The sequence below is a fragment of the Danio rerio genome, chromosome 4 (genome assembly GCF_052040795.2).
Source record: "Danio rerio strain M-AB ecotype USA chromosome 4, GRCz13ab, whole genome shotgun sequence".
Classification (NCBI taxonomy): Eukaryota; Metazoa; Chordata; class Actinopteri; order Cypriniformes; family Danionidae; genus Danio; species Danio rerio.
The window spans coordinates 16,896,976-16,907,875 of record NC_141024.2 but is presented as its reverse complement, the minus strand read 5'-3'; the positions used below and the strand labels follow the sequence as shown (position 1 = coordinate 16,907,875).

The 10,900-nt window shown below is 37.9% G+C and overlaps 1 protein-coding gene across 1 annotated transcript; it reads left to right on the top strand.

Annotated features, from left to right (window-relative positions):
- Positions 1 to 1,898: 1,898 nt before the first annotated feature.
- On the top strand, positions 1,899 to 4,779 carry lum (lumican). The gene is given in 3 exon segments (NM_001002059.1): positions 1,899 to 1,934; positions 2,733 to 3,634; positions 3,717 to 4,779. Coding segments are annotated over 2 exon segments (1,035 nt in total). The 5' UTR covers positions 1,899 to 1,934; positions 2,733 to 2,754; the 3' UTR covers positions 3,872 to 4,779.
- The last annotated feature ends 6,121 nt before the right edge of the window (positions 4,780 to 10,900 follow it).

Below are 10,900 nucleotides of genomic sequence, written 5' to 3'. Positions count from 1 at the left end.
TTAATTTTCCCCATTGTGTGTGTGTGTATATATATATATATATATATATATATATATATATATATATATATATATATATATATATATATATATATATATATATATGTATTTTTATTTATTTTATTATTTTTATTTATTTTATTATTTTTTTTATTAGTGTGCTTTATATTCCATTAATTCGACAGACCAGAGTTAAATAATCCTTGTATGCCATTGTGATCACATCTACAGTTCAGATTTTGTATTTCAATAAATTTGTCAGGCTTTTGTCCTCAGACTGTGAATGTATGCAGGACCAGGTTCTTACAAATCTCATCAAGCCTTTTGTTGACATTTGATTATATTTTTGAATGTTGTATTTTGTGAAATCATTTGGCATAGTTATGTCTGTAATCAAAGTCCCTTTGAGGCAAGTCACTTTACTCAACGGCCATTTTTAAAACACCTCTCGGGCAGAGAATTTAATGTTTCCCTCTGAATGGGAAAACATTAAATTCTCCAAAACTGCTTGCCAAGCTTACCACTGAATTCCATATTAGGTATCACCAATAAAGTTAAACAACAACTGTGTCTTTAGTTTCATTTCTAAACATCCAAATCACACAAAATCGGCAGAAACTCTCGTCTGGTCTGAGCACCTCCCCCGGAGTATTGTCTGTCTATAGCAATCGAAGATTGGCTTATGTACAAGTAGGCGGAGCTTTATTCACCATATTGACCATTACACTTCACTATTTTGCCTGGAACTACTTTAGCTGTGCATTTATCTGAAAAATGTCTGCACACTTTATAATGTTCACCCACCATTCAGAATCAAGCATTCAAAACCCTGCAATATTTTTTTATCCTACTCCAAAGTTTATCAGTTTAATTATCTTTAATGGCCAAGTAATTGTCAATGACCAGACAGGATTGATTAGTTTAGATTATAATCCTTATTTTATATCTTCCTAATTCTTTACAGCTTTTACAGTAGTGGCCCAAGAAATGCACAACCTAGGCTCTGATACACATAAGGCTTACAGAACCAATCTATCATCTGGCTCTCTGGCTTTGCTGCATTCCTAAGACTCCGCATGTGCTATTAAAGATAAACTGACCTGCAATCAGCCTTGTCTTTCCTGGATCCCTCATGAGTTGTGGCCCACCTCAATGTGCTGTGAGCTTCCCATCACAGAGGACCATGACCACAGCCAGACAGAAGCCGTCTGGAGTTTATGGGGCTTAAGATTAAAAGATGGCACACTGCTTGATGATATACAATCTACCAGCTGTTAACGATTGGATACACTCTCCGTTCAGATGCCGAAGGTAGACAACACGGTTATGTAAGGCTGGTTTGGCCCAATACCCTTTTATTTGGTCAGTTTTTCCAAGTCCCGGTTGTCTAATAGCAGGCAGATGCCATTGCAACCAGCCAATTTATTTTATTTTCCAAATAGTTTGAAAATAGTTTCATTATCCTTTGTTTTGCTAGGATTATTACTTTTACGGTTGAGGTGTTTGTAGGCTTATTTGTGTCTCACATAATAGGTGAACTGTTTTGTGGGATTGTTTGGAATGGATGACATGGAAATGGAAAAGTTTGTGTGTGTGTGTGTGTGTGTGGCAGCAGGTATATATATTTTGCAAAACCTCCCCAGTGAGTCTTTGCTCCCTTCTGCATCCCACGAAGGACTACATGTCCCAAGCTGCATTGCTACTACTCACCATTGTTAAGATCCATATGTGCCACAACTGCTGACATCTACATACTAGAACCGCCTGACTTCTGTTTTCAATCTTGGGCGACTAAGGTCTGGCTTGAGTGTCTCTCTCTCTCTCTTTCCCTCTCTCTCTCTATCTCTTTCTCTCCACTCTCTCCCTCCCTTACTCTTTCTCTCCAGAGTCCTCGGGCCGCACACAACTGTACCTGAAGAGAGAGAAGCAGGAAGGTAAGGATATTTAGCATCTGCTGTTATGCATTGAATGTTCATGCTAGCTTTTGCTTTCTCTGGATGAGATTATCAGAAATCTGCTTGGCAGATTTTGGGGGAGGACTAAAGAAACATTATGATCATATTGCGGAAATTCAGCGTGATGTTTGGGAAGCTTGGAGTTCTATCTAAGCTGTTTGTGGTCAAATATAAAGGCTGTCATTTAGAATTAAATCAAATGATTTATAGGTTTTTTTAAATGCATGAAATTGTACAATGGAACAATCAATGCAATTTTTTGCAGGAAGAAAGAAAGATAAAGCAGTGCATGCATTTGACTAGTGATTTTGCATCAATGGATTGCTATAAAGAAAACCTGGGTTGCGAGATTCCATGCTTGACACCTGCTGCAAATTATTCTATGCCGTCATAAATTATTAATGGATTACCCAACTTCATAAATGTCTTTCTTTTCCAATTCCATCTTAATAATTAATCAGCATGTCATGCACAAAAAAGGGAACTCTAAAGTAAAGTCAATGTAACTTGAGATGAACTTGGATCCGAACACCAGCAATGTGGGTCTAATTTGTGAAGGGAGGAATGTCTGTCTGGGCCTATTGCATTCTTGAGAATGAAGTCATCAATTTCCATTAGAAGAGTGTCTCTGGTTTTTGTTTATGTCTGAGGTTCACCGTAGAAAGTTCTGTTATTCTTACACATTTTAGTTTTTTTTTAATGTAATATTGCTCCTTATTTAACCACTTCTCCCTTTCTTTCCTGTTCTCTTCTCCTCTCTACTGATCTCTTGTCTAGGTTTAATTTAAGTTGTGCAGCCATGTTTGCTCTGGGATCCATTCTGTTGGCTGGACTTCTAAGTCTGAGTTTAGCTCAGTATGATTACTATGATGAGTACTACATACCCTCCGCACCACTGGAGGGCGTTTCATCACCTTCTTGTGCCCAGGAGTGCGAATGTCCCATCAACTTTCCCACTGCCATGTACTGCAATGAGCGCAACTTGAAGTTCATCCCCATCGTGCCGACCGGAATCAAATACCTCTACTTACAGAACAACTTCATTGAGGAGATCAAGGCTGGAGTGTTTGACAATGCCACCGACCTTCGCTGGCTCGTCCTCGACAACAACAACATCACCAGTGACAAGATCCAGGCTGGTACTATCGATAAACTAGGAAGCTTGGAGAAGCTCCTCTTCAGTCATAACAAGCTGACTAAACCCCCTGGTTCTCTTTCGAAGTCTCTGGATGAGTTGAAGCTGATCGGTAACAAGTTAACCTCATTCCCTGCTAACACTTTGGCTGGGATGGAAAACCTGACAACCGTCCACTTGTCCAAGAACAAACTTACCACCGAGAGCCTCACAGGAGCCTTCAAGGGCCTCAAGTCCCTCATTCTGCTGGACGTGAGCGAGAACAAGCTCAAGAAACTTCCCTCGGGAGTTCCAGCTTCGCTTTTAATGCTCTACGCTGACAATAATGACATCGACAGCATCCCTAACGGCTACCTGGCAAAGCTGCCACTCCTACAGTACCTGCGCATCTCCCACAACAAACTTGTGGATTCAGGAGTCCCTGCAGGAGTGTTCAACGTGTCCTCTCTTCTTGAGCTTGACCTGTCTTTCAACAAGCTGAAGACCATCCCGGAGATCAACGAATCACTAGAACACCTCTACCTGCAAGTCAATGAGATAAACAGTAAGTTTTTTTAGTCTCCATCTGGTTAAGCGAATCAGATTTTGCATTGATTTTGACTCCATTTTGCTTTCTGTTTCTTTAGAGTTTGAGCTGACGAATATCTGCAGATTTAGCTCACCGGTCAACTACTCTAGACTGAGGACCCTGCGCTTGGATGGAAACAACATCACACACAGCAGTATGCCAGATGACACAGCTAACTGCCTACGCCAGGCCTCAGAGATCATCTTTGAATAGAGCTAAATCTCGCCAGTAGCTCATCAAACAAAATAAGGCTTTAATTCTTATTAAACCAGGGCTGCCCAAAACTTTTCCTGGAGGTCCAGTGTCCTGTAGATTTTAGCTGCTGAACGAGCTAATGAAGACCTTCAGACTCACTAACAACTTCTCAGCATATGTGATGGAGCTAAAATCTGCAAGACCTTGGCCCTTCTGCAGCTAAATTGAACATCTAAACCTGTTTCCAGAGGCCGTTATCCTGCAGAGTTTAGCTCCTGAACATGCTGATGAATGTCTTCAGACTCACTTGAACCTTCTTAGAAATTGTGTTGTAGCTAAAATTTGCAGGACTTTGGCTCTTCAGGAGCAGGATTGGATGACTAAACCTGTTCCCAGATGGCCACTATCTTGTAGAGTTTAGCTCGTGGAAACTAATGAAGGTCTTCAGACTCTTTATAACTTCTTAGTGCGTCGGAGCTAAAACCTGCAGGACTTTGCTCTCTATTAGACACTCTGGATGTCTTTATTCGGGATTCTGGCTACCACATTCGGTCACTTGCACATTGTTGACAATATTTGCTGTTTAAAAAGTTTGTATGAAAAACGGGCAGCAATAGTCTGAAAATCTTGAAAATCTGGCACATAAAAGATTAGTCTTGTATTATAATGTATGAAAAGTGGAAATATTTCAGTCTAAAGAGAGACACAAAATGCTGTGCACTCTATAATGAGTTGCACTACATGTCATCTATTTTTTTTTTTGCATGTTAAAATCTTTAATCACTTGAAACTGTAATCATATTATTAATAAGCCTGCCAGTAAGGATATTCGACTGTTTTCTACAACCTATGGATATGAACTAAATGCACAGCAGTGCATTTTAATTTACAAATTAAAAAATAAACATTGTACATTGAGTGAATTCTATCTAATCTCAAAGGGGGTTTATTTAAATGAGAAACTGCAGTGGCAAAATTTATTAATTGCAAACTAGTAGCGGCTTGCATTTCTGAACTCTGCCAACGATTATTCCATATTCTACTGTATCTGCATGCAGCTCATCTTAATTTTGTAACAGTAATTCCTTTCAGTTCTATGGTACACAGCAATGACTTTTTGATGTATTCATTACACTATTTCACATCATCACAATGTTAGTCAAATTATTGAACCACGAGATTCCCATAACTTTGGCAGACTGTTATATAAAAGTTGTAAGATCCCTGATTTTTTTTTTTTTCAAGACAACATCAAAGCAGTTTGTTCATCTTAAATTGAATAAAACACATTTTTTTTTTACCTATGTGGGAGATACTGAAGATGTCAATCCTTAAAATTAGATCAGATCTAGTATTATAACACACAGTGCCATTTAATTTATCAAGTAATCAGTCATGCTTTACTTTGTTTTAATTGTTATCAACTGATTTGTCAAACCAAAATTAGGCTTGCACATCATAGTGCAGTCAAGCTACTCTAAGTTTGATTGCTTTGATCTTAATTTATGATCTTCTAGCATGACTTGATGTGGATTTCCATTTCTTTACTCTGTTAGTTCTGGTATGGATCTGTCCTCCTTCCTTCTCCTTTTTGGCCTCTCACTCTGATTCCTGGTTGCCAATTTAGTTCTGTTTAAAGCAGAGCCATGATGACAGAACTGCTTCCTGTAGGAAACGTGTTCACTTGATGTCTGAAGAAAAGGTTGTGGATAAAAAAACGATAATGAAAAGGTCATTGTATTGAAGAACTAGGGTGTTATATCTGCTGGCAGCACTTTATAAGAATTATTTGACTTCATGTTACTTTAAAAGGTAAGACCAAATCAAATCATTCAATAAAAACGTTAGGCTTTAGTAATAGTTTCATGTCAAATCTTTATACATGTCCATAAAACCCAAACTGCGATAAAATTGTAGACTTAAAGGATTAGTTCAACCCAAAAATTAAAGCTCTGTTATTAAATTTTCGCTATCATGTTCTTACAATTTCCTTAAAACACATTCATTTTCATGTTAAGACATTAAAAGAGTTTTGATGAAATCTGACAGCCCTCTTATCTTCCATAGACAGCAGCGTTTTTAAGAGTAACTGTAATGATATGAAGCTTCAAGAACACTGTGCCAAAAGACGTGTAAATACATATATCTGCTCTCCCACGTTAGATCATCTACGTGCACATTTAAAAAGGGAAGTATGACATATTGCTATTATTGCCCGTAGATAACACATAGCCTAATATAATGATCTGTGATGCATTCCTACGATTCTAACACTTCTCAATTCATAGTTCTACAACATTGTGATTACACTTTTAGCCTCATGACATAGAAAAATATCCAAATCTCCAAAGGTCATACGGGTTCACCTACTGTGCATGCTTATAAATAAAGACCATTGATCTTCCAAGAATATCCTTTAACATCCAAAGTACATTTACCTGCACTTCCCACTGAAGGTTCTTTAGGGAAAAAAAGATTATTAAAAGTCATTTGTGCTAACAAACTAATGGTTCATGAAAAGCTATTTAAGTGATAGTTTACTCAAGAGTAAATTAAAAAGTAATAATATTTTCATTTTTGTGTAAACTGTTTCTTCTTTACGTAATCAAACCCCATTTTTTGTTAGTTTCTTTATGGCATTGCTACAAAAGTTTTTTTTTGTTTTTTTTTTTGTCATTTTTGTTTTTAAGAGAGCTAAATGTCTGACGTTCCTCTTGTTTCAATGACCACCTTTGCATATTGTGTAGCTGGGATGTTCATATCTTCTCACAGTGCCAGTGTTTGAGTTAGCTGTAAACATTCATTCCCTTTCTTGGCCCGGGACATACCTTGAATGAATCATAAAATATCCCCAACAGTTGGTCCATTCTTTCCTTTTACTTCTTCCAACCATCTGCTTCCATCTGTCTCTCCGTCCCAAACCACACCTTTATGACAGGCACTTCAAACGTTGCATTTAACATAACTACAGATTTGAGCACGCGTCTGAGCTAGCACTAAAAATGAGTGTTTTATTTAAAACGGTAGAATTTGCAGGCAGACAACCTAGCATTCCAGAGAAATGAAGCGTTTTGGGTGACCATCTGATAGTTAAACAGCGAGGCATTGTGGGAGTTCTTTTGTCCATGTGTTGGAAACAGATGATGGATGGGCAGTTCTGGCTTTATAGCAGCCTGAAAATATAAGATCGCCACAAGCTGATCGTGCACTTTCTTTTCCCAGAGGTTGATGATGAAACATAGTTTTCTGACTTTTCACCATACACATTGTCCCATACATTAGAAGGAAATAGTTTTTAAGAAAAAGAAATGTAGAAAAAGACCCTGGTTCAGTCCATTAGTTGTTCATTGGAGACTGATCTTTGCAGAAGTCTGACATACATCACCAGAGTGAAATATGTCTTTCTTCAGGAAGACTTATTATTGGCAAGGTCAATAACACATTCGTGTTTTTACTACAGCACTGAAAAGACACTTAAATTTTGATCTTGCCATGTCATGGTTGTTTTTTTTCAGTGTGCTTGTCAGCTATGCAATTGTGGTCTTGCTAAAAAAAACCACAGCCTGTTATTCAGCAACACTGAAAAGACTTTGTGTGGGAAAGAGACCACTGTGGTGTTTCTTAGCTTGTTCTTCTACAGCTGATCTCTTGAGAGAAAAGACAAAAGAGTTTCCTGCTGTTGTTTAGAGCCCAACTGCCTTCTTGCACTATCATGGTATGTGAGGACATAGGCAATATAAATAAATAAATAAAATTGCAAAGTAAACAGATACCATAAAGGGATGATTAAAATTAATTCGCTACATGTCATATTGTCAGTAATGTATGCATTTGTTTTGGGTTGAAATGCATTTCTAGGTCCAAATAAATATCACCCAACCTTCTAAATGCATTTTAGATGCATTTTAAAGTGTTTTATTAATTATTAATTAATTAATAATTACATTTTAAGTATTATTCATCATATATTTATTTAAAAAGAGTTAGGTATGAAGTTATGGCACATACCTCTAAACATTTGGTCCATTTAAACCAGGGGTGCCCAAACTTGGTCCTGGAGGATCAGTGTCCTGCAAATTTTAGTTCCTACCCGAATCAGACACACCTGGGCTGGAAAATCAAGCTCTTACTAGGCTTTCTAGAAACATCCTTGCAGGTGTGTTGAAGCAAGTTGGAGCTAAAATCTGCAGGATACCGGTCCTCCAGGACCAAGTTTGGACACCCCTTATTTAAACCAAGCTTTGCTTTAAATGCGAGAAAATTGTGGGGGTTTACCTTACATTTGACAGAAAGATGCTGTAAGATTTGCCAACATATGATTAATAACTGATCGAGGACAGAACCAAATCTGTACTTCAAATAACCAATTAGCTGCATTATATCTGTAAAGTAGGGATGGCAAGTCTGACTTATCTTCAACTGGTTCATGGGACAGTTTGTTTCAAGAGGTAAGCAAGATTCTGTTTAAGTGCATTTCCCAAAAGCATTGTAAGCTTTATTAGTTTGTTGGTGCCAGTGGTTTCTACAATTTTCTACAATTTTCTTTTCTTAGAATGGTTTTGGGATATAAATCCTTGGCCTGATATGCACTTGGTATAAATGAGTTTTAAATGGAATATAACAAGCTCACTTTGTGTCCAATCTTATATTAATCCTAAGTGTGTGCAACAATGTGAGGAACAATTTTGTAGCCCAGTAGCAAACTCACTTTGTAATTAATTCCAAGAGCATATGATCATACTGTTGTGATTGCAATCCTGTTCCTAGAGATCTACCTTCCTGCAGAGTTCAGCTGCAACTCTGATCAAACACACCTGTGTTTATTTACCAAGTGCTCCTTCAGATCCTACTTGGTTTAGTTGTGTTTGATCAGAGTTGGAGCTGAACTTAGCTGGAAGGTAGATCTCTAGGAACAGGATTGAGGATCCCTGCTTTAGAGCATTTAGTGCATCACTGATCAGCTGCTGAACTCAAATTAGCTCTTGCAAGGGCTATAACTGAGCGAGAGAGAGAGAGAGAGAGAGAGAAACACGAGTGTGGCGCTTGTCAAAGATCAAAACCAACAGTCTTTTCAGTGATGTAATATTTAGGCCCAATCCCAGTTCTACCCCTTAGCCCTTCCCCTGTCCCGATTCTCTTTATCTTGAAGGCATGGGGCTTAAGGGAAGAGCTAGATAGCCCTTGAAACTAAGATTTTTCAGGAACATAAACAAAACCAGAGTGTATAAACATTTCCCAGAATACACTACCTACTGCAACAGTATGGTTGCACAAGAAAGTCAGGAGATGCACAAACTAGTTTTTTTTTTTTTTTTTTTGTCATTATTACAAATGTTTACAACAAACAAGCATACATTTTAATACATTCATAACCAATTTCATGTTTTACCGTCATGCTTTAAAAAAAAAAAAAAAAAAGCTGTAATTTTTGCTATCTATGATTCCCAATAATGTCTCCTGTATATCAGTCCCACAACATATTGTCACTTGACACTGGAATACCCTGTCAGAAATATCTAGTGGCTGGGAATGAGCTTTTTACAGTGTCTGCTATAATGTTAATGTTGTTTTTGTGTTTACATGGATGAATAAGGCCAGGGTGTAAGTGCACAGCACAGTTACGAGCATATTGCCATGTTATATCGTTATGATAACATGATAAATGCATTCAGTGAATTCTTGAAGATAAATGCCCATAAATAACACAACTGGAATAACTACAGCAGTCGATCTCATATGAAGCAAGAGATCATGATGACATTTGATGATGTGTACAGGTGTTGCAGTGGTGTTCCGTTTCTTAGGGGTAAATTTTGAAGCCCTTCCCCTTCACACTCTGTTTCAAGGGGCCAAGGGAAAAGGCTAGGGGTACAAAAATAGAATCGGGATTGGGCCTTACTTGGGTTGCAGCTAGTTAGTTGGCTTGTTTACTCTATATTGAAGTATTTACAATTTACATTTGGATAGGGTTAAATTAACTATGACTAAAGATGATCAGATTTCCCTCACATCCAACAGCAGTCTTTTTGGGACTCATTCTTACCCAAGCACTGCAGTGGGTTTATGGAGCATTCTTGAGCTTGCATTGGTCATGCACAAGCATTTTTTCCAAGGGGAAGTCTCCTATAAGAACTTAAGCTCTTAGTTACGTAAGATAGACCCCAGAGTTTTTTTTAAAAAAAGTCAACTTTAGTTGCATTTTTTGGTGAACTATCTCTTTAATATCAAGTAGATGCAGTGTCTCAAATCAGTCCATTTTGTGACTGAAATATTCATATTGGTTTTCTGAACCAGTTGAACCAATTCATATAAAATGTCTGACTCCAAAAAGCAATGTATTCATGCTATTAACATTGCTAGTGTAACGGGGCAAAACATTGCTCATTTTTCAACATGGCCTAGCATCTGGAAATCTGAAAAAGGATGAACACTTTGGTTGTACAAATAAGAAGAGAATTGAGTACATGAGAAGAGAAATCATGAGTCCTCTTATATTACTTACAAAAACGTCCATTGAATAGGAAAGGGATTTGCTTCTTTCCCAAATATAGAGGGACTTTAATCAGTGTCACAAACTTAATATATCCCACTTCCCTTTTCTATTTTTTAAAATGTCCACAACGGATTCCAGATGTTCAAACAGATGTTGCCTGGTTCCTATGCACTGCCCTTTCATTTAATCTGAAGCTATGACGAACTCGAAGATTGAGCAAGATCTTCTAGCATACGATAATAGTGCTGGATTAACCCACACACATCTTTCCACCTTTCACCAGTTTTTGCATTCCTGCTTAATTCCACCTTTCACGGGTTGGGACGAGTCTCCATCAGTGCAAATTGACAGCTAAACGATGTGCATGGCTCCAGGGTCACCTAGTTTACCGGGGTGTAAAAGATCCCCCCAAGTCAGATGGAGATGAGATATGTTCATTGAGAAGAAAGAGTTAAAAGTCTCAAAGCCACCTGCAACTGCTTGCAGGGTATCATATTTGCCAGGGACCCCACCTCTCTATAGACCCTCAGTGCACAAAGAATTAGAAAAAAGTA